Below are 25,140 nucleotides of genomic sequence, written 5' to 3' on the forward strand. Positions count from 1 at the left end.
AGCAGAGAATCAGTCTCTTCATGCCATAGCAGAGAATCTGGCTTCATGTCAGCGCAGAATCTGTCTTCATGTCATAGCAGAGAATCAGGCATCACGTCACCCACCACTGGAACAGGCCACTGTCACACATTTAGGCCCAGGCACCCAGGCAGAGGTGAGAGGTCCCGTAACAGAGAATCTGGCCTTATGTCAGCGCAGAATCTGTCTTCATGTCATAGCAGAGAATCAGGCATCACGTCACCCACCACTGGAACAGGCCACTGTCACACATTTAGGCCCAGGCACCCAGGCAGAGGAGAGAGGTCCCGTAACAGAGAATCTGGCCTTATGTCAGCGCAGAATCTGTATTTATGTCATAGCAGAGAATCAGGCTTCACGTCACCCACCACTGGAACAGGCCACTGTCACACATTTAGGCCCCGGCACCCAGACAGAGGAGAGCGGTCCCGTAACAGAGAATCTGGCCTTATGTCAGCGCAGAATCTGTCTTCATGTCATAGCAGAGAATCAGGCATCACGTCACCCACCACTGGAACAGGCCACTGTCACACATTTAGGCCCAGGCACCCAGGCAGAGGAGAGAGGTCCCGTAACAGAGAATCTGGCCTTATGTCAGCACAGAATCTGTATTCATGTCATAGCAGAGAATCAGGCTTCACGTCACCCACCACTGGAACAGGCCACTGTCACACATTTAGGCCCCGGCACCCAGACAGAGGAGAGGTTCATTCAACTTTGGGTTGCCCCGCAATATAATGGTAAAATGAAATTAAAAATAGTATTGAATGAGGAAGTGCCCTGGAGTAGAATATTATATTGTTAAGGGGAGGTAGTTAATATCTAATCTGCACAAGGGATGGACAGGTCCTGTGGGATCCATGCCTGGTTCATTTTTATGAACGTCAGCTTGTCCACATTGGCTGTAGACAGGCGGCTGCGTTTGTCTGTAATGACGCCCCCTGCCGTGCTGAATACACGTTCAGACAAAACGCTGGCCGCCGGGCAGGCCAGCACCTCCAAGGCATAAAAGGCTAGCTCTGGCCACGTGGACAATTTGGAGACCCAGAAGTTGAATGGGGCCGAACAATCAGTCAGTATGTGGAGGGGTGTGCACAGGTACTGTTCCACCATGTTAGTGAAATGTTGCCTCCTGCTAACACGTTCCGTATCAGGTGGTGGTGCACTTAGCTGTGGCGTGTTGACAAAACTTTTCCACATCTCTGCCATGCTAACCCTGCCCTCAGAGGAGCTGGGCGTGACACAGCTGCGTTGGCGACCTCTTGCTCCTCCTCTGCCTTCGCCTTGGGCTTCCACTGGTTCCCCTGTGACATTTGGGAATGCTCTCAGTAGCGCGTCTACCAACGTGCGCTTGTACTCGCGCATCTTCCTATCACACTCCAGTGTAGGAAGTAAGGTGGGCACATTGTCTTTGTACCGGGGATCCAGCAGGGTGGCAACCCAGTAGTCCGCACACGTTAAAATGTGGGCAACTCTGCTGTCGTTGCGCAGGCACTGCAGCATGTAGTCGCTAATGTGTGCCAGGCTGCCCAGAGGTAAGGACAAGCTGTCCTCTGTGGGAGGCGTATCGTCATCGTCCTGTGTTTCCCCCCAGCCACGCACCAGTGATGGGCCCGAGCTGCTTTGGGTGCCACCCCGCTGTGAACATGCTTCATCCTCATCCTCCTCCACCTCATCCTCGTCCTCCTCGTCCTCCAGTAGTGGGCCCTGTCTGGCCACATTTGTACCTGGCCTCTGGTGTTGCAAAAAACCTCCCTCTGAGTCACTTCGAAGAGACTGGCCTGAAAGTGCTAAAAATGACCCCTCTTCCTCCTCTTCCTCCTGGGCCACCTCCTCTTCCATCATCGCCCTAAGTGTTTTCTCAAGGAGACATAGAAGTGGTATTGTAACGCTGATAACTGCGTCATCGCCACTGGCCATGTTGGTGGAGTACTCGAAACAGCGCAACAGGGCACACAGGTCTCGCATGGAGGCCCAGTCATTGGTGGTGAAGTGGGTCTGATCCACAGTGCGACTGACCCGTGCGTGCTGCAGCTGAAACTCCACTATGGCCTGCTGCTGCTCGCACAGTCTGTCCAGCATATGCAAGGTGGAGTTCCACCTGGTGGGTACGTCGCATATGAGGCGGTGAGCGGGAAGGCCGAAGTTACGCTGTAGCGCAGACAGGCGAGCAGCGGCAGGGTGTGAACGCCGGAAGCGCGAACAGACGGCCCGCACTTTATGCAGCAGCTCTGACATGTCGGGGTAGTTGCGAATGAACTTCTGCACCACCAAATTCAGTACAGGCGCCAGGCAAGGGATGTGCGTCAAACCGGCTAGTCCCAGAGCTGCAACGAGATTTCGCCCATTATCGCACACCACCAGGCCGGGCTTGAGGCTCACCGGCAGCAACCACTCGTCGGTCTGTTGTTCTATACCCCGTCACAACTCCTGTGCGGTGTGGGGCCTGTCCCCCAAACATATGAGTTTCAGAATGGCCTGCTGACGTTTACCCCGTGCTGTGCTGAAGTTGGTGGTGAAGGTGTGTGGCTGACTGGATGAGCAGGTGGAAGAAGAGGAGGAGGAAGCTGAGTAGGAGGAGGAGGAGACAGGAGGCAAAGAATGTTGCCCTGCGATCCTTGGCGGCGGAAGGACGTGCGCCAAATAGCTCTCCGCCTGGGGCCCAGCCGCCACTACATTTACCCAGTGTGCAGTTAGGGAGATATAGCGTCCCTGGCCGTGCTTACTGGTCCACGTATCTGTGGTTAGGTGGACCTTGCCACAGATGGCGTTCCGCAGTGCACACTTGATTTTATCGGACACTTGTTTGTGCAGGGAAGGCACGGCTCTCTTGGAGAAGTAGTGGCGGCTGGGAACAACATACTGTGGGACAGCAAGTGACATGAGCTGTTTGAAGCTGTGTGTGTCCACCAGCCTAAATGACAGCATTTCATAGGCCAGTAGTTTAGAAATGCTGGCATTCAGGGCCAGGGATCTAGGGTGGCTAGGTGAGAATTTACGCTTTCTCTCAAATGTTTGTGAGATGGAGAGCTGAACGCTGCCGTGTGACATGGTTGAGATGCTTGGTGACGCAGGTGGTGGTGTTGGTGGTACATCCCATGTTTGCTGGGCGGCAGGTGCCAACGTTCCTCCAGAGGCGGAGGAAGAGGCCGAGGCGGCAGCAGCAGCAGAAGAGGCCGAGGCGGCGGCAGCAGCAGAAGAGGCCGAGGCGGCAGCAGCAGAAGAGGTAGCAGGGGGAGCCTGAGGGACTTCCTTGTTTTTAAGGTGTTTACTCCACTGCAGTTCATGCTTTGCATGCAGGTGCCTGGTCATGCAGGTTGTGCTAAGGTTCAGAACGTTAATGCCTCGCTTCAGGCTCTGATGGCACAGCGTGCAAACCACTCGGGTCTTGTCGTCAGCACATTGTTTGAAGAAGTGCCATGCCAGGGAACTCCTTGAAGCTGCCTTTGGGGTGCTCGGTCCCAGATGGCGGCGGTCAGTAGCAGGCGGAGTCTCTTGGCGGCGGGTGTTCAGATTTTGCTCACTGCTCCCTCTTTTGCTACGCTGTTGGCTCGGTCTCACCACTGCCTCTTCCTCCGAACTGTGAAAGTCAGTGGCACGACCTTCATTCCATGTGGGGTCTAGGACCTCATCGTCCCCTGCATCGTCTTCCACCCAGTCTTGATCCCTGACCTCCTGTTCAGTCTGCACACTGCAGAAAGACGCAGCAGTTGGCACCTGTGTTTCGTCATCATCAGAGACGTGCTGAGGTGGTATTCCCATGTCCTCATCATCAGGAAAAATAAGTGGTTGTGCGTTAGTGCATTCTATCTCTTCCACCCCTGGGGAAGGGCTAGGTGGATGCCCTTGGGAAACCCTGGCAGCAGAGTCTTCAAACAGCATAAGAGACTGCTGCATAACTTGAGGCTCAGACAGTTTCCCTGATATGCATGGGGGTGATGTGACAGACCGATGGGCTTGGTTTGCATGCGCCATCTGTGCGCTTTCTGCAGAAGACTGGGTGGGAGATAATGTGAACGTGCTGGATCCACTGTCGGCCACCCAATTGACTAATGCCTGTACCTGCTCAGGCCTTACCATCCTTAGAACGGCATTGGGCCCCACCAAATATCGCTGTAAATTCTGCTGGCTACTTGGACCTGATGTAGTTAGTTCACTAGGACGTGTGGCTGTGGCAGAACGGCCACGTCCTCTCCCAGCACCAGAGGGTCCACTAACACCACCACGACCATGTCCACGTCCGCGTTTCATATTAGATGTTTTCCTCATTGTTCCCGTTCACCACAATTTTGAGAATGGCAAATTTGGGAATGCTTTTTCAACCCAGAACAAAAAGTCTGCTTTGACGGTCACTACAAATAACTTGACCAGCTAAAACTGTGCAGATTTGGTTGAATAGAGATGTGAGACGTGTTTTTTTTTTTTGCGCTGTGTGACAGTTATAGGTTTAATCACAGAATGACACTTCTATCAGCACGCTAGCGTGTCTTAGGTTTTTCTGAATGACACTATCAATAACTTCAATGTAAGATTTTCTTTTTGGGATAGATTTCAAGTAGGCCTGAAATACCACAAACTAGTTATTTTCAGAATGGCAAATTTTGGGAATGCTTTTTCAACCCAGAACAAAAAGTCTGCTTTGACGGTCACTACAAATAACTTGACCAGCTAAAACTGTGCAGATTTGGTTGAATAGAAATGTCAGGTCTATTTTTTAGGCGCTGGGTGACAGGCTCAACTTGCCCCTGATGTAATATATGGCCAAAAAATAACCACACTGTTGATGGTTAAATGCACTTGGGTGAAACAGGCTCAGCCTGCAGCTGATGTAGTATATGGCCAAAAAATAACCAGACTGTTGATGGTTAAATGCACTTCTGTGACACAGGCTCAGCCTGCAGCTGATGTAGGATATAGCACAAAATAACCACACTATCGATGGTTAAATACACTTGGTGATAGCTCGTGCTGGCGCACCACAAGTCACAAAATGGCCGCCGATCACCCCAGAAAAAAAGTGATCTAAAAACGCTCTGGGCAGCCTCAAAAAAGTGAGCAAGTCAATAATAGCACTTCAATGATCCACAGCTGCAGATCGATCACAGAATGAAGTCTTTTGGAGGAGTTAATCTGCCTAATCTCGCCGTAACGTCGCAGCTGCAACCTCTCCCTATGCTTGAATCAGCAGAGTGACGTGCAGCGCAACGTGACCCAAGCTTATATAGAGGCTGGGTCACATGCTGCACTGGCCAATCACAGCCATGCCAATAGTAGGCAAGGCTGTGATGGCCTCTTGGGGCAAGTAGTATGACGCTTGTTGATTGGCTGCTTTGCAGCCTTTCAAAAAGCGCCAAGAAAGCGCCGAACCCGAACCCGGACTTTTACGAAAATGTTCGGGTTCGGGTCCGTGTGACGGACACCCCAAAATTCGGTACGAACCCGAACTATACAGTTCAGGTTCGCTCATCCCTAATTATGGAGACATAAGCAATTTATCAGGTCCTACTATCACCAATCCAGGGCTCCTGTGGGATGTCAGAAAATACGCAAATAGTGAAGCACTATAAGTCACCAGCAACCGTTCCTGCGTGATTGTACTCACAAGCGCAGCTTGGTATACAGGCACATCACACAAACTGCAAGGCTTTCCTTCTTATCTTTGGTCTTCTTTTCACCACCGCTAAAAAACATTTACCGGTAATCGCTCCAATAGTAAAGCACTGCTTGTAAAATCAGCATCAATGTGAACAACAACATATGGGCATTGATATCTGCTGAATCGCCAACTAATGTGAAAAACAACATATGGGCATTTAACGTTTGCTGAATTACCGTCCAAAAAGTACAGTTTAAAGGGAACCTGTCACCAGTTTTATGGTGTCCTAACAAAGGGCAACATAGATAAGTGACCCGCAAAATGCTGGGTCACTTTCTTTAATTGACCCAGTCAATCTGCCAACATCTTGTATTGAAAAGCTCCAGCTGATAATGAGGAGTCCTGAATATTCATGAGCTCCTGACTCTCCCCGCCCACCTGCTGCTGAATGACAGTTTGTTTCCATATGAACCAGCAGCGGGTGGGCAGGGGAGTGGCTATAGCTCTGAATTAAATATACGCTGGACTCAATGATATCACGCCGGACTCAAATCAGCTCATTAGCATGCGGCATGTGGCATCTTTGTGTGTATATTATGAGGTAACCATCTGTCACACCAGTAAGTGAATACATCTAAGGCACTTTTTAGTAGTTAATGATTGTATATAATTAGTTAAATTATATTCAAATATCCACATGACAGGTTCCCTTTTAAGTCTACTTTCTCACTCGCATTTTGGCTTTCCGTTTGTGAGATCCGTTCAGGGCTCTCACAAGCAGTCCAAAGCGGATCCGTTTGCATTCTGAATGGAAAAGGATCCGCTCAGAATGCATCAGTTTGCATCAGTTCAGTCTCCATTCCGCTTCGGAGACGGACACCAAAATGCTGCCTGCAGCGTTTTGGTGTCCGTTTGATGAAACTGAGCCAAACAGATCCGTCCTGGCACACAATGTAAGTCAATGGGGACAGATCCGTTTTCACTGAGCCAATCTGGCACAATAGAAAACGGATCTGTCTCCCATTGACTTTCAATGGTGTTCAAGACTGATCCGTCTTGAGTATGTTAAAGTTAATACAAACGGATCTGTTCTGAACGGATCCGCACAAAACGCGAGTGTGAAAGTAGCCTTAATATACCAGTTCGGACATATTATTTTTTTTTATTTGTTTAATGCGTGAGCTCCGCATATTATAAACCTGGATCACCAAATAATGTATTTTTTATATTTTAACCTCTTAAGGACATAGGGCGTACAGGTACGCCCTTGTGCCCTGGTACTTAAGGACACAGGGCGTACCTGTACGCCCTGTGTATTTTCGATCACCGGCGGGCGGTGATCGGAACCCCGTGCCTGCTCAAATGATTGAGCAGGCACTTGGGGCAAATGCGCCGGGGGCCCCCCCCCCATGTATGCGATCGCAGAAAACCGCAGGTCAATTCAGACCTGCGGTTTTCTGCGTTTCCGGGTTGTTCGGGTCTCTGAAGACCCGATAACCCGGAACAGGATGGTGATGGTGGTGTGATTTCACCCCACCAATCACCATCCAGCGATCCTGAGTGGTGATGGTGACATCACCACTCAGGATCGCTTTCTGATTGGTCTGTAGGCGGTCCGGCGGTAGATTCAAAAGAGGCAGGCGCTCCTCTCCTCCTCCTTTTGTGTTCCGGAGCCGGAGGAGAGAGGAGCTGCCTGCACGTGTGTCTGCCATCGCTGCCAGCACCCCACAGGACCTGATCTCTGCCCCCAGGACCCGATCTGTGCCCCAGCACCCCCCATCAGGTACATAGGGACAGCACAGGGAAAGTTTGGTTTAGGCAGGAAAAAAAAAGGGAAAGTTAGTTTCTGAACTTTTCTAAACTTTGATTGCATCACCCTAAGTTAGGGTGTCTGGGGTCCACAGCACAGCTGTGTGACCCTAGACCCCCCAGGGGTGCTGCCACTTCCCCCTGCCCCCCCACCTTTTTTGGGGTGCATTTTTTATTTTTTTTTGCGTACGCTGACTGTGGCCGGCACTTAGTGTCCGGCCACTGTTAGCGCATCGCACACCCCACCGCTGATCAACTTCGGACGGTTGATCAGCGGTTTAGAATTTTTTTTCCCCACATTATTTGCCCTTTTTTTAGTTAGTTTATTTATTTATTTTCTGTTAGTTTTAGGGTGAGTTCGTGAACACCCGTGCCCCCCCACACACACACACACACACACACACACACACACACACACACACAAAATAAAGAGTTACACACACGCACATATACACGCAGACACACACTCCCCTATGGCCCGCCGGACGTTCTCGGCCGAGGAGGCATACGCCCAGCTTGCCTCCGACTCCGAGAGTCCCAGTGAGGATGAGGATGACCCCACATTCCTGTTGTCATCCGCATCCTCTTCATCATCTAGCGATGATGATGAGCCCCCAAGGCGGCGGAGACGCCGCCAGGCGGAGCAAGGGGACCGCCATGTTAGGGACCCTGTGGCCCACACTAGTGCGAGCAGCTCTGGGGCTCGTACTGGTTTCCCGGCCCACCAGTTAAATCCACCGGAGCCCCCTGCCGGTGAACTTGTCTGGTGTAGCCCAGAGCGATACGAGCCCGTGATTCCTGATTTTGTAGGCCAATCAGGAATCCAGATTTCCACAGTGGGCTACACTGAATATGACTTTTTTTTGTCATTTTTTCAGTGACCCACTGGTAAATCTGATGGTGGAGCAGAAGAATCTGTACGCCCAACAGTTCGTCGCTCAACACCCGGGCTCCTTTTTGGCTAGGCCCGGTGGCTGGACGCCGGTCAGTGCAGCCGAAATGAGGATATTTTGGGGCCTCGTGCTGCATATGGGCCTGGTCAAAAAACCCAGTGTCAGGCTGTACTGGAGTGGGGACGTCCTATACCAGGCACCACTTTACAGTACAGCCATGACACGCTCCCGGTTTGAGGCCATCCGGAAATGTCTGCATTATTCCGATAATGCAGCATGTCCCCCCCCGAGATGATCCTGCCCATGACCGTCTGTATAAGATACGGCCGGTCATCGATCACTTTGGGGCCAAATTCATGGAGGCCTATGTACCTGGAAGGGAGGTCGCGGTTGATGAGTCTCTCATTGCGTTCAAGGGGAGACTCATTTTCCGCCAGTATGTGCCCTCCAAGCGGGCGAGGTATAGCGTGAAGCTATACAAAATTTGTGAGAGTACCTCAGGGTACACTTACAAATTTCGTGTGTACGAGGGGAGAGATTCCCGGATTCAACCCCCAGAATGTCCCCCCACTCTAGGTGTTACCGGGAAACTTGTGTGGGACCTTATGTACCCACTGCTGGATAAGGGTTACCACCTTTACGTGGATAACTTTTCTACCAGTATCCCCTTGTTCCAGTCCCTTGCCGCCAGATCCACGTCCGCTTGTGGGACCGTGCGGAAAAATCAACGCGGCCTCCCTGCCAACCCCCTCCAGGTACCTACCCCAGGGGTGAGACCCGTGCCCTTACCACTGGAAACCTGTTGCTGGTCAGGTATAAGGACAAGAGGGATTTCCTTATGCTGTCCACAATTCATGGTAACGGCATCACCCCTGTCCCTGTTCGAGGTACCGCGGCAACGGTCCTCAAGCCCGATTGTATCGTCGCCTACAATCGGTATATGGGAGGAGTTGATCTCTCTGATCAAGTCCTCAAGCCATATAATGCCATGCGCAAAACCCGGGCATGGTACAAAAAAGTTGCGGTCTACTTGGTGCAGGTTGCCATGTACAACTCTTTTGTACTATCCCGAAGCGCTGGCAGCACAGGGACATTCCTCCAGTTCTATGAGGCAGTCCTCAAGGCCCTGATCTTTTCGGACCGGGAAAGAGCAGGCCGGAGTACCTCGGGAACTGTAGGTGCCCGGATCGTCCCCGGCCAACAGTTTCCAGGTGTGGTCCCCCATACTGGAAAGAAGGGACGAACCCAAAAAAAGTGCAGAGTGTGTCGCAGGAGGGGGATACGGAAGGACACGACTACTCAGTGCGACACGTGCCCCGATCATCCGGGCCTCTGCATTGACGGTTGCTTCAGGGAGTATCACACTTCCATGGAGTACTAAATTTATATCCCAATTTAGCACTGACATCAGATAAAAAAAAATGGTTCTCAGACTTGAGACACCCAAAAAAACTAAAATAATTTATTAAAAGTAGACATATTAGGTATCGCCGCGTCGGTAATAATCTCCTCTATAAAACTACCCCATGACCTAACCCCCCAGATTAACACTGTCAAGGATAAAAAAAAAAAAGGTGCAAAAAAAGTTTTTTTTTTGTCACCTTACATAATAAAAAGTTTAATAGCAAGCGATCAAAAAGTCATATAGCCCCCAAAATAGTGCCAATAAAACCGTCCGCTCATCCCGCAAAAAATGAGCCCCCACATGAGATAATTGGATAAAAAAAATCACCCTTAGACTTTAGAGATACCCAAAAAATAATTTGTATCAAAAAAGATAATATAGTCTAAAACCTAAATAATTGTAAAAAAAAAGTAGACTTATTAGGTATTGCCGCGTCCGTAAGAATCTCCTCTATAAAAATACCCCATTACCCAACCCCCCAGATTAACACGGTCAAAAAAAAATAAAAAATAGGTGCAAAAAAAGAATTTTTTTTGTCACCTTACATAACAAAAAGTTTAATAGCAAGCGATAAAGTCATATAGCCCCCAAAATAGTGCCAATAAAACCGTCCGCTCATCCCGCAAAAAATGAGCCCCCACATGAGATAATTGGATAAAAAAAAATTAAAAAAAATGACCCTTAGACTTTAGAGATACCCAAAAAAAAGATTTGTATCAAAAAAGATAATATAGTCAAAAAACTAAATAATTGTAAAAAAAAAGTAGACTTATTAGGTATTGCCGCGTCCATAAGAATCTCCTCTATAAAAATATCCCATTACCTAACCCCCCAGATTAACACGGTTAAAAAAAAAAAAAAAAAAAAAAAAAAACGGTGCCAAAACCGCTATTTTTGGCACTTTTCCATTTTCAATCCGTTTTTTCCGGTAACAAAACAAGGGTTAACAACCAAACAAAACTTAATATTTATTACCCTGATACTGCAGTTTACAGAAACACCACATTTGTGGTCGTAAACTGCTGTATCAGTAAGAGGGAGGCCGCAAAAGGAAAGGACCGACATGGTTTCTGGAAGGCCGATTTTGATGGCCTTTTTTATTGACACCATGTCCCTTTTGAAGCCCCCCTGATGCCCCCCTAGAGTAAAAACTCCCTAAAAGTGACCCCATCTAAGAAACTACACCCCTCAAGGTATTCAAAACTGATTATACAAACTTTATTAACCCTTTAGGTGTTCCTCAACAGTTAATGGCAAATGGAGATGAAATTTCAGAATTTCAATTTTTGGTAACCTTGCCTCACAAAAATGTAATATAGAGCAACCAAAAATCATATTTACCCTAAAAATAGTCCCCAAAAAAATGCCACCTTATCCCGTAGTTTCCAAAATGGGGTCACTTTTAGGGAGTTTCTACTCTAGGGGTGCATCAGGGGGGCTTCAAATGGGACATGGTGTAAATAAACCAGTCCATAAAAATCAGCCCTCCAAAAACCAAACGGCGCACCTTTCACTCTACGCCCCGCTGTGTGGCCGTACAGTAGTTTACGGCCACATATTGGGTGTTTCTGTAAACGGCAGAGTCAGGGCAATAAATATACAGTCTTGTTTGGCTGTTAACCCTTGCTTTGTTAGTGGAAAAAATGGGTTATAATGGAAAATAAGGCAAAAAAATGAAATTTTCAAATTTCATCCCCATTTGCCAATAACTCTTGTGCAACACCTAAAGGGTTAACGACGTATGTAAAATCAGTTTTGAATACCTTGAGGGGTGTAGTTTCTTAGATGGGGTCATTTTTGGGTGGTTTCTATTATGTAAGCCTCGCAAAGTGACTTGAGACCTGAACTGGTCCCTAAAAATTGAGTTTTTGTAAATTTCAGAAAAATTTCAAGATTTGCTTCTAAACTTCTAAGCCTTATAACATCCCCAAAAAATAAAATATCATTCCCAAAACAATTCAGACATGAAGTAGACCTATGGGGAATGTAAAGTCATCACAATTTTTGGGGGTATTACTATGTATTACAGAAGTAGAGAAACTGAAACTTTGAAATTTTCAAATTTTTCCAAATTTTTGTTAAATTAGGCATTTTTTGGTGCAAAAAAAAATAATTTTGACTTCATTTTACCAGTGTCATGAAGTACAATATGTGACGAAAAAACAATCTCAGAACGGCCTAGATAAGTCAAAGCGTTTTAAAGTTATCAGCACTTAAAGGGACTCTGGTCAGATTTGCAAAAAATGGCCTGGTCCTAAGGTGTAAAAAGGCTGTGTCCCTAAGGGGTTAATGTATGTTTATACATAATATGGATTCATAAAATACAGGAGATGTGTTGAGAGCCAGTCATATAAGTGAATTATTTGTAGTTTTTGGTACCGTGGGGTGAACGGTTGACTGGGCTCCACACTAGCTGGTGAGCTTCCTCAAAGAGTTAATATTATTTTGTTAAGCATGATTATAGATGGATAACAGTTAAATAGCTGTATAATAGATAAAATATTTATAGTATTATTTTATAGATAAATAGGTAATAAATAGATAATATATAAAATATTTATTTTATTAAACACGATAATAGATAATAGGTAGCTCGATAGATAACATCTAGATATATAGATTTTGGGCTAGATAGATGGGTAACTAGATAATTAACAGGTATATAGAAAGATAAATTGGGTAGATAGATAATAGATAAAATATTTAGCTATTAAATGGGTAGATAGATAAATTGATAGATATTATATAGATAGATATTAGGATGTGTCTGGACATGTTTTGACAACTATGCTGCTCGTAGTAACACATGTATAAATAGTGTGGACTTCTAAATTTGGTAGGTGTTTGTACAAATTGATGGACAGACGGCGTATTAGAAGATAGATACATGTTATCGGCATCCGGGGAAGTTTGGTGCCGCAATTAGCTATTGTTAATATTTATAAATGCTACATATCTGTGTTAGATAGCTATGTTGAATATCTGTGATGGATGCGGCAATGAAATAGGACAAAATGGCGGTCATCAAATATTTTGCTTAAATCACGGACGCCTTCGGAAACGGGCGTATCCACCTGTGACTTTTGATTTTCCGAACCATCCAGCCCTATACTACTGATGTAATTTTTTTGTATGCTGTATTTTGAAAGAAAAACACCTTTGACCCAAAAAACAGCACCTCAACGGTGAAAAAATGGCGATACAAGATAATGCCTATATGTCCTACACTTAATAATTTTCTTTGACTTGCATGCAGCATCTGAAACTGCCATTTTTTCCAACTTGGGGTACTTTCACACTAGCGTTATTCTTTTCCTGTATTAAAAACCGATAAAGGGTCTCAATACCGGAAAAAAATGCTTCCGTTTTGTCCCAATGCATTCTGAATGTAAAGCAATCCGTTCAGTATGCATCAGGATGTCTTCCTTTCCGTCCCTTGTATGGTATTTGACTGGACAAAATACCGCAGCTTGCTGCAGTATTGTTTGCGTCCAAAATTCCGGAACATTACCACACTTGTTGGATCCGGCATTAATTTCCATTGAACGCACGCACAGTTCTTTCTAGCTTGGAAAAAGATTAAATACCGGATCCGTTATTCCAGATGATACCGGAAAGACGTATCCGGTATTTCAATGAATAAGTCTGCTCTAACTGATCCGGAAAAAAAAAATATCAGTTTGCATACAGATTTCCGGATTCGGACGGCAGGTCCGCCAATGGAACTGCCTGCTGAATTCTAACAACGCTACTGTGAAAGTACCCTTAATTGTACAAAAAACACATTAAAAGTATTGATTTAGTATCCTGTAATTGTACTGACCTACAGAATAAAGGTAACATGTTTATGCTGCATGGTGAGCAGCTTGTAAGCTTTAAAATACAGAAGCAGGATTACTGTTGTTTTCCAAACAGTTAATGAAAATTAATCACTATGTACTCACAAAACAGTGCTATTGAAAAATAAAAATTGTCCTACAAAAAAAAAAAGCCCTTGGACATTTACACTACAGGTGACCTTCTCTAAACTTTTGAATGCACATGTCCAACTGTTTAGTGTTTCAGTACTTTTTGCACAACTTGCTGTTCTCTAACAAGAAGCTTAACTGCAAAATTTACAACGGGTGTTTGATCCGTGAATCGCCCAATAAATGTCCTGGTTCAGTTAGAATTTGTATTTAAACAGTCCTCCTCCTCATGCTGTTTACATTTTGACATCATGAGACCAAGATGACACCTAACAATCGATCAACAGTACCTCGCTATTGCGAGGCTTCAAGCAGGATGTTCTCAGATGGAAGTGACCACTTAGCTTAGGGTGTCATCAGCAGGTTGCAACAGAGATAGAATGACTGGAAGAGTCACAGAAAGGCATAGAACTGGACATCCTTTGGCCACATCCCACACTGATGACTCTTCACTGTGAACAATGCCCTGCGGAACCGGATAATGAATGCCGCACAACTCCAGGCACATTTAAGGGAGGAGAGAGGCACCCAAGTGTCACGTCAGACCATTCAAAACCATTTACATCAGTGTGGTCTGCGTGCTAGACGACCTGCCAGGGTACCCGGCCACACCACCAGGCACAGGCGTCATTATTTTGCATGGGTCCGGGAGCATCTAATCTGGACGAAGGACCAGTAGGCCTCAGTGCTGTTCACTGATGAAATTCGATTCACGCTGATCAGAAATGATGGCGGCCAACGATGTTGGAGACATCAAGGAGATAACTTTGCATCAGCCACTGTTGTCACCAGACAACACTGGTGTTAGTGTGGGCAGGTGTGTCTAGTCAACTGTCCTACACTTTGTGAATGGTACAGTGACAAGCCCATACTACTTGAATAACATCATTAATCCAGTCAACGTGCCTTTGCATCAGCAAAACACAGGCCTAATTTCATCTTCATGGACGACAATGCACCAGCTCATCAAGTTCGCATCATTAGGGAACGGCTGCTGGAGACTAGGGTACCTCCAGACCTGAATCCCATTGAAAACCTATGGGATCAGCTAAGTCGCCGTGTAGAGGCTCATAACTCTGTACCCCCAGAACCTCAATGAGGTTCACTCAATAAGTGAGGGCTGCCCATTTTTTGTGGGGGTATGCCTACCACTGTTATTGGCCTTTGTGTCAATAAACTGCTTCTACCTACATGCTCTACTTTCATCGTATAATATCACTGCGTGAACTTGTTACATTTTCCATAAATTTCACTCGAAAGCCAAATATCCCTATATTTTTGTGAGTAGTGTACGTTAACCGAGCGGATTTAGACGTCTGTATCAGAAAAAATGGGGTCCAACCACCACAGAGATACATTTAAAAGAACACGGACAGAATGGGGTATTTTTACTACATGTTCAAAGTTTACATTTATTTTTTAAAGTTTTGTTTGGCTGTTTTATTTTGGGGAGTACCATGTAATACAGATTCCAAATATTGTGTTTCTGTCCGTATAAGTAGTCAGCAAACATGCCTAAACCGCCTGATTGTCAGGGCAAACTGTCATTTTACAACCTGCGGCAGGTTAAAGCGGTTTTCCGAGATTTATTTTATTTTTTATTTATTTTACTGATGGATAGGTTATCAGCATTTGATTGTTGGGATTTGCACACCCAGGACCCCCGCCGATCAGCTTTTTGAGAAGGCAGCGGCACTCCTATGAGCACTGAGGCCTTCTCTCTCCTTTTCCTAGGCCAGTGACAACACGTTAATCGATCCTGTGGCCTAGGAGCAGCTCAGCCTCATTCATGTTGTGCTTGGTGGGCTGCGAGAAGGCGCTCACAGGAGTGCACACAGTCAGATGGAGTGAAAGCTGCTCCCAACCAAGTGTGAACTCAATATAGATGAGTGAAAACAGAAAAAAATGGTCTTCTGAAAAATAGTTATGCATATTACCAAAAACACATTAAAAACCTATTTTCTTTATATTAAGGTGTTTTTGGTAATATGCATACCTATTTTACTACATTTATATTATCTTTATGTAGCCTTTATTTCTCTTTCTCGCCCAATTCATTGGGGGACACAGGAACCGTGGGTATAGCCATGTCCTCTAGGAGACGTTGACACTAGTAAAAGCTGTTAGCTCCTCCCCTGGCAGCTATACCCCATCCAGCCTGGAGAGAGAGCTTCAGTTTTTTCTAGTGTCAATAGGAGGCAAGACCTCCTGAAGATTTTTTATTTTAGTTTATTTTTTTCCTTCTTTTTCAGATGGGAAAACGGTGGACGCATCGCCTACCTGTTCTCCCGGGGTCTGCACCAGTGCCAGTCACCCGCACTGCTGCCTCCCCCACAGAAGACAAGGTGGACCAGGGCAGCCTCGCTCCCCTGCATCCCGCCAGCCAAGGGGTCACCCATCCAAGCCCCCCTTTTCCAGCATTCTGCCACTACGGTGCCAGTAGCTGAAGGGGTGACCCTGCTGGACCAGAGGAGGGGTGAAGATGGCGGCAGGAAAGAGAAGAGAAGATAGGTGAGTACACGGGACTAGGTGAGTATGTTTTACCCTCCTGGCCCTCCCTCACTCTTGGTGGTAATAGTCTTCAACAACCAGCTGCATACTTATTCCCTGAGGCCATTTCCCAGCTCCCCTGAGGCCATTTCCCAGCTCCCCTCAGGCCATCAGCACCCCTCTTGTTGTCTCCAAGATGGGACATCGGCACATGGAGGGTTAATACCGCCGCCCGGAGCGCACATGCAGAGAGGGGAGCGCTCCCGCTCCCCGACAGTAATTTTCCACATACAGAAGGGGGCGGCGCCGTCCACTATTGCGGCACCTACCTCATTGCCACCCCTATTCTCTGCCCGGCCCGCACTGGCGTCCGCCTGGCCCGCGGGATGCAGCCCCCATCCGTTGCAGGGCAGGCGCATTCGCCCGCTGTTCTGTTCATGTGGCCGGCCGATGCAGGGCTACCATGCCCTAATCGGCTGTGCGCATGGACTTGGTTCGTCATTTTGCGGCCTGCTAGGCTGCAAACTTCGTCCCCTGGAAGGCGGGGGGGGGGCCTCTCTGGCGCAAATTATTCCCGCCCTACTCAGCCTCCCCCAGAAACATACTGAGCTCCGCCCCCGGTCCTCAACTGGCCTTAACCCTTTCTGCAGCCACCTTTAGGCTGGCATATCTGGGGATCTGCTCTAGTGCCGGTTTTGTAATGGGAAATACGTAACCCCTTCCTGCCTCTGGTGCGCTTGAGGCCGGCACCTTAGTTTAAAAAATAAATAAATAAAACCGATGTGCGCCATATGGGTCCCCCTCCTCTGCCCTCACTACTGCAGGACCACCCTGTCTGGTGGTATCACGCTGGGCCCGTGTCATATCGGACAAGGAGGACCTCTCACAGTTCCTAATCCGCCCTCCGGGGCTGTTTGGTTGATAATTTCCACCTGTGCAGTTCAGTGAAGGACCTCTGCAGGATTTCCAATCCGTCCTCTGGGGCCCGTTTGATAATTCTCCACCTCCACAATATAGTGGAGAGCCCCTGGAATTCCCAATCCACCCTCCGGGGTCGTTTGGTTGATAATTCTCCACCAGCACATTTAATACAGGACCTCTGACATTCCCAATCCACCCTCCTGGGTCGTTTTGGTTGATAATTCTCCACCTGTGCGATCCACCCTCCGGAGTCGTTGGATTGATAATGCACCGCCTGCACGATCCGGTGGACAGACCTCTAGAATTCTTATTCCACCCCCTGGGTCGTTTGGTTGATAAGTCCCCACCTGCCCAGTCCGCAACTGCCAAGGGCGATATTCTGAAGGGTAGACCTGCGCGCTAGCGGACCACAGCAGGTCATCTTCCCCTCAGATATCTCCACACCCCCTCCCTTCCTTCCAGGGTCACGCACAGGCGCACCCTCTCTCACAGGAGCGGGTCTGTCCGAGGGGGGGGGGGGGGGGAATCACTGATTCCGACCCTGACATGAATACGAAGCAATCTCCTAAGATTGCGTCTACGGTGGCCAGCAGCACTTGTCGTAGGCATTGCCCCCTTCCTTAGGCGGAGTAATTGCACTACTTTGGGATACAGTACTGACCATTGTCCCCTGCCATAGGCGGACTAAGTACAATAACACTGATTTCAGTGCTGGACGTATGCATTACCCCTTCTGTAGGTGTCGGAATTTCATCTCCACTGGGTTCAGTACCTGCCGTATTCATTAGCTCCTTCCATAGGTGGCGGGATGACATTATTACTGGTTACAAGGTGTGCTGTATGCATTTACCCCCTTACTTAGGTGCTAATTGCACTCCCACAGGGAACAGGACTCACCATATGCACTAGTTCTCGCCGTGGGCATTAACCCCCCCTTCTTAGGTGGGGTATTTTCCCTACCACTGGCTTAAGTACTCCGTACGCATTCCACCTTCCATAGGTAGGGTAATTGCACCACCATTGGATACGGTCCGACTGTCGCGCTATCCTTCCATAGGCGGAGTGTTGCACATCACTGTGCTTCCTGCCTGCCTTACCCCCTTTCACAAGTGATCTACTAGCGGGGGAATAACTGAACATCTTCAGATACGGCAATTCAACAGTCGGTACTTGACGGTGCCCGGTACTCTTATTCTAGTGCTATATGAGTGCCGCCAGTGGATTCTGTGGCTATTCCTCATTGTGTTCTTTTGGTGCTGGTTTTGGCCATGATTATAACTCCTCTGTCTTCTCAGGGGGTTTACTAGCATCACTTGTGTCCTAGAGACTCCCGTCTCCATGGGCCTCCATTGTTCCAGTCGATCATGATCTTGTCTGCATCAGTAGTAATGCGTACACCATTGCACATATATGGTGAGTCAAGTGCTTCACTGACTGTATTCTCTATCCACAACTTCTCCTTCTCTGGGAAAGTGGTTATGCTGGCACTCTGGTAGCAGCTACAGCGTGTTCTCCTCCAAAGGTGCAGCCTTTCGCTAATGCTCGAGTTAGTGGTCGCTGCAGTGGGACATCCCCTCAGGTAGGGGCCCTACCCTGGCGCCAGCTTGGCAGTTGCTCCTGTTCAGCGCTGTTCCAGGTAGAGTTTTTAAGGTTGCTCTACTTAAACTGGGGCAGTATGGTACGTGGCTTCTACAGATAGTCTCAGGCCTCCCTCTCAGTTTTTGCGCTGACTGGGCAAGCGCTGGCTACTACTGTGGGAGCGGTATTGCGTTACCACTACATACTTTCGTCAGGTGATGGACTCTTCTAGCACTGAGTTCGGTGGCCTTGAGGGGGGCCCGTTCTTCTGCTGGGGTATGGGGCTAGCAATACAGTGTGATTCCCCTTGCCTGGCTTCCTCCTCAGGCAGAGTTTTTGTGCAGCCAGTTAATCCTTCTGTATAGCGCCAGTCTCAGACGGGAAATGGGCTTGGACTAGCCTATTCTTCCCCTGTCCTTTTCCTCCTCTGGATCATGGTTCATAGACACCCCGCATGCCTTGGTAAGTCCTATGTTACTACCTTCCCTCATCTGCATTGCACGGGGTATTCTTTTGGTGGCCTTCCATTCCAGACACGCTCCGGTCCCGACTGGTGGGCTGTGGCGCCCTCCACATCCCTCCTTCTATGAGGACTCCTTCCATCGGTCTAGGTGTGCTAACAGTATCTACACAAAAGATTCCCCACCTTCTCTCCCGAGCAGGAGTTCCGGAAGCATACGACATGGATGCCCTGACATTTCCTTGGCGGGAGTTCTCCCTCATTACGTGTTTCTTCTCTCCTACCCAGGGTTCTACGGAGGATCAGATGGAGGGCATTCCGACAAATCCTAGTAGCTCCGGATTGGCCCCGTCACGCGTGGTATGCCAACCTCTGTCTCCTTCTAGGAGATGTCACTGCCACTCAGAGACTACCTTCTTTCAGGGTCCCGTCTTGCATCAGCATTTAGGGTCTTGGTTGACGGCGTGGCTATTGAAACAGTCATCCTGAGGTGGAGGAAGTTTTTTCGGCGGACGTCATCTGCACTATGATTCAGACCGGGAAGCCTGCACCGCCCAGGACCTATTATATGACCTGGCGGTCCTCCTGGGCTTCTGTGAAAGCCGGGGCATTCCCTCACTCCGTTTTTTTCTCTCTCCACGGTCCTATCCTTTCTACAATCAGGGTGGACCTTGGTTTTGCCCTTAGTTTTCTTGATGGATCAGGTGTTGGCGCTTCTATCCTGGGGCAGCTTCCAGCGTCCTCTGGTTCCCCTGGTGCCCATGGAAACTTTCCTTCGGCGAGTGACACATACGGTTCCTCCGTACCGTCCTTTGCCGCCTTGGGATCTGAATATAGTTCTCTCAGCGTTCCAGTCTTCTCCCTTTGAGCCCTTGGGGAGATCTCTCTCCGGCTCCTGTCCTAGAAGGTAGTTTTTTTCTTGTGGCTATCACATCCACGAGACGGGTGTCCGAGTTGGGGGTGCTCTCATGCAGAGAACCCTTCCTGGGTCTTCACAAGGATAAGGCGGTTCTCAGGCCCATTCCTTTTTCTCCTGAAGGTGGTCTCTGTCTTCCACATCAATGTAGGTATTGCCCTTCCTTCACTGTCCCTCTCCTCACTCCCTAGGGAAGGGAGTTACGTCATTGACGTCAGGGCTCTGATCATGTAACCCCCTTTTTTTTTTGTCATCCGGAGGTTCCACGCAGGGGATTGGCGGCCTCCAAGGTGGCAATTGCACGAGGGATTTGGTCTGCAAATGCTGTACCATTTAGGTGTCACGGCTCGCTCTATTGAGCGGTGGGCGCTTCTTGGGCTCTGAGGCACACATTCACAAATTTTTACCAGGTGCATACTTATGCATCGGCGGACGCTGCTTAGGCCGCACGGTCTTGCAGGCGGCAGTTTCTTAGATACCAGCAGGGACGCTTGCTTCCATGGGTCTGTGGTTTTTCCCTCCCCGTGGGCTGCTTTTGGACGTCCCACGGTTTCTGTGCCCCCCAATGAATTGGGCGAGAAAAGGATTTTTGTATAACTTACCAGTAAAATCTCTTTCTCGCTCTTCATTGGGGGACACAGCACCCACCCAGTATTGTTGTTCGGCCACAGTTGTAGCAGTTGCTGGTTACAACCCTGTTGGGTCTTTTGGCATGGTTGGTGTTCCATGTTTTTTCTTGGTTTGCTTGCTTCTCCTACTGCGTGTACACAAACTGAAGCTCTCTCTCCAGGCTGGAGGGGGTATAGCTGCCAGGGAGAAGCTAACAGCTTTTACTAGTGTCAACGCCTCCTAGAGGACATAGCTGTACCCACGGTTCCTGTGTCCCCCAATGAAGAGCGAGAAAGAGATTTTACTGGTAAGTTATACAAAAATCTCCTTTTTATCATGATTTATTTACTATTATCTATTTAACACTGGTTCACAGTATTGCCTTTGCACTTACTTTTTAATTCTGGTGCATTGCAGTGAAGTCCATATCTGTTGGCCTGAGGAAGGAGGCGGATCGTCTCCGAAACGTGATGCCTTCTGCTTGTCTATTTTTATTTTAATGCTCTTTAATGATTTATGTACAATAAATTCGTTTTAGAATCTAGCTCCCTAGAAGACCATTTTTTCTGTTTTTGTTTTCACTCACTTTTATATGGAATAGAGTAGTCAATTAAACAATTCCATACCACAAGAAAAAGCATATACATATACCGGCTGAACAGAGGACTAAAGAACGCTCTTTTGCCCCATGTTGGGAAAATCAAGCACTGTGGCTATCCCAGGACCATATCATCACTGGCTAATATCCAGATTTCCAAGTTTTAGCAGCAGTCTCAGAAAGACCACTGAGCTGTAAACCAGCTTTCTTACTGCTCTGGTCCGTGCAGTCTGAGGACCCAGTAAAGTTCTGGGTGTATAACAGCATCTGGGTGTGGAGTAGTGTGAAAAGTTATGGTGTTCAGGTAATCGGCACTGAGGCTCCTGTCTTTAGACTGAAGAAGCCATTTAAGGAGCAGCAAGGACGGGGACATGTGTTCACTGTGGGTAGGGAATGGTGAGCCAAGCACAACGTTTATTCCCTGTACACAGGGGTCTTTCTGGCGTGGTGCTGTGATCTGTCCCTGGGTCGTGTTCAATAGGGGCACTCATATACTTCTTATATTACACTAATCTAGGGCATAGCACCTTGGGGAGGACCTCTTTCACATAAAGGAACCCACCTCCCCCCAAGATACAGTGCATTAAATTAGTTATGAAAGAAGCAATCAAGGCTTTTTACATTATACTACCAGTTTGGCTAGTTGCAGACTAGCGTCCAAGATCCGATAGGTAACAGCCTGCTGGACCATTGCGCACTCTGGCATTGCTGGAGGTTTGTAAGACTCCATCCGGACCCATTCACTATAATGGAGATTTGCTGGAATGCGGTGGGATCTCTGCCGGTCCCCATTATAGTGAATGGGGCCGGACAGTGCCCAACAAACTTCCGGCAGTGCCGGAGTGCAAGGAGGTACCGAACAGCCTGCCAAATCTCTGACACTAGTGTGCAACTAGCTTAAGTCACCAGCCTTAACAGAGTGTTAAGTCATTCTCTGTGCTGTGCTAATTGAACACACGAGGGAATTGGATACAACACAGGAACGAGTTTCATATTTATTAAATAAAAATGTTTTTATATTTATTTATCTTTTCAAAAATTACTGATCGTAGTCGCATATTGCTCCTTAGGCCTTCTGCACACGAATGTGTGTGCCCTGTGGCCGTATTGCGGACCGCATTTGCGGGTCCGCAATACACGGGCACAATTCCGTGTGCATTCCGCATTCCCATTCACTTCAATGGGTCTGCAAATCCGGAGATGTGGAACGGAACCCCACGGGAGCACTACTGAGTGCTTCCATGGGGTTTCGTCCCGTACTTCCGTTCCGCAAAAAGATAGAACATCTCCATCTTTTTGCAGAATGCCCGGATCGCGGACCCATTAAAGTGAATAGGTCCGTGATCCGCTGCGGATGCCCCACGGATGGTGTTTGTGCATTGTGGCTCGCGCTTTGCGGGCCACAGGACGACCATGGGGCACACATGTTCGTGTGCAGGAGGCCTTAGTACGTGAAAACAAGTGCCCCTTTAAGAAATTGATCGCCACAAAATATTGGACCTTTAAAACATCATGTGGTGCACTTCCATATTACTGTTGTACAGGATTTTTATATAGATGGCCCATCATAAGAATACGCCATCAATATCGGATTGGTGGAGGATCAGACACCCCACCTCCCATGAACAGCTGTGTCAGTTGTGTAGTGGACGGAGCTGGTTACTGCAGCTGCTCCCATTCACTTCAATAAGGGAAGTACTGCACTTACCAGTTGCACCCACTACAAAATGGACACAGCTGTATAGTTTTGGTAACATCTGATCGTAGGGGAGCAGTTCTAACAAGTTATCCTCTATCCACAGGATAAGGGGATAACTATTAGATCGGTGGGGTCCTAACTGCTGGAATACACTCCAATGAACAGGGGCCCTGTACCCCATGGAGCAACCCTGAAATGGACAGAGTGGCTGGATGGAAAAACAAGCTGTTGCTCCTTTCCTTTCTATGGGAGCACTGGATATAGCAGAGTATGTTGCTGGTCTCCGGTGCTGCCATAGAAATGCATGGAGCGACGGCGTGCTTTTCCATCCAGCAACACTGTCCATTTCAGGGTTGCTCCACGGGGTACAGGGCCCCTGTTCTCGTGATTCTATCGCTGGAATCCCCATCGATCTGATAGTTGTCATCTTATCATTGTGGATAGGGGATAACTTGTTGTCACCGGAATACCCCTTTAAGGCTGTTTACACATTCAGTGGGCTTTCTCTGCTGCAAAATTTGCTTGTGTTGCATAGTGACTTTGCCACAGATTTATTCAATTACATAACTGCGGCTGAAATCTGTGGAGAAATGAATAAAGTGTACACATAATACAGTGTGAAGCTGAATATCCAATTATTCAAGTGTGTGGTATTTGCCAAAACGGCAGTCAGGCTTCTGGTAGGAATGTGTCTTCATGCTGTGCAATTCCTAAATCACACATTTTTAATGCTTGCTTCCCTTCTTGCAGGTAATGGGCCACAGCATGTGCCAGGATCTTTAAACTTGTTTCCTAATCATGCGCCTTCATATAGTAACAATGGTAGAACAAATGGGCGTGGACCCATAAACCAGCAGACAACTGCTCCACCGGCTAATCCTGCTCAGCCAACAGTTTCCGCCATCAGCAATGGAAAAGACCCAAGAAGAGCAAAGAGATGACATGTATATGCTAATGTGTACCCTGCTAAATGACATCCCACACTCTTTAAGTTGTCAGCAGCCTGTGGCTTTCCAGTTATGGCTGAACTACACTTTCTAGCATGACCTGCCAGGACACAGTGGGAGTTGTAGTTCTGCGACAGCTGGAGAGCCACATTGCAGACCACTGCTCTACTTGAACACTTAGTGCACTTTTATTTATGGTTAATGTGAAGAGTTTGATCTCTTAACCTATTTTGTATCTCATAGTTGCGTTTCCAGATGGTATATCCAATTGCTGAGTAATCATCAGGAGAATATTGATGTATAGAATTTTGATGAACTGCCACACTGGACCAAATTGGACTTGCAGAGTGAAGTCTGCATTCACCTGGGGATTGCAGGGAACATTTATTCTCCTTAATTATGCCCAAGTTCACACTTAAAGGTGTTGTCCCAGTTTTTATTTCTTCTTTAAATTCCACATCCAACAGGACCTGTGAAGGGAAGTATACTTACCATGTCCCTGCTGTTCTGGCTCTGAGGGTCCCAGGCTGCCTTGACTACACTTCTGGTCAGCTCTGCAGCCACTGATGTGCTGCCTGGAGATGCATCACCACTGAGGCCAGTCAATGGCAGCAGCGCCACAAATGACCCAGTCTGTGCAGGAAGGGGACATTTGGGGACCGGAAGTGGAATAAACATGGAGCTGGAATCCAGCAGCAGGGAGCAGATAAGTATACTTTACAGTTTCCACTATGTGGGGGAATTACAAATTGAACAGAAAAACAATGCTTAAAGTGGCAAGCAATTATATACGGGTTTCCCTCATAATTAAATGTTGTTGAAAAATCTATAAAGGCTGTTGTTTTGTTTTCTTACTCAAAGTGTACTTGAAACTCATTTAATTGAACATTGTGTAAGGTGCATTTGTCTCCAGTTCTCCGTCCTGTAATTAAAGGGAACCTGACCATTTAACATGGCGTTTAAGCTGCTGACAGAAGGTTTTAGAGCAGGAGGAGCTGAGCAGATTGATAAATATTTTTGTAGGAAAAGATTTCGTGTAACTTGTATTTTATTTAAAATTCCTCCCCATTGTGGGCTTTGAAGTCAAGGAGGAGGTCCTATCAGTGATTGACAGCCTTCCCTCTGTGACTGTGCTTACAGCAATAGCTGTCAATCACTGATAGGACTGCCACCTGGACTTCAAAGCCCAGAATGAGCAGAAAATTAAATTCATGAAATGCAGGTTATACTGAA

The 25,140-nt window shown here is 47.5% G+C and overlaps 1 protein-coding gene across 2 annotated transcripts in view; it reads left to right on the plus strand.

Annotated features, from left to right (window-relative positions):
- The window catches only part of NABP1 (nucleic acid binding protein 1), a 116,807-nt gene extending 92,149 nt beyond the window's left edge, over positions 1 to 24,658 (plus strand). For both annotated transcript variants that reach the window (XM_040439410.1, XM_040439411.1), the window contains one exon: positions 23,711 to 24,658. In XM_040439410.1, the coding sequence (XP_040295344.1) occupies positions 23,711 to 23,901 (191 nt within the window). In that variant the 3' untranslated portion in view covers positions 23,902 to 24,658. The remainder of the gene's footprint in view (positions 1 to 23,710) is intronic.
- The last annotated feature ends 482 nt before the right edge of the window (positions 24,659 to 25,140 follow it).

The sequence above is a fragment of the Bufo bufo genome, chromosome 7 (genome assembly GCF_905171765.1).
Source record: "Bufo bufo chromosome 7, aBufBuf1.1, whole genome shotgun sequence".
NCBI lineage: Eukaryota > Metazoa > Chordata > Amphibia > Anura > Bufonidae > Bufo > Bufo bufo.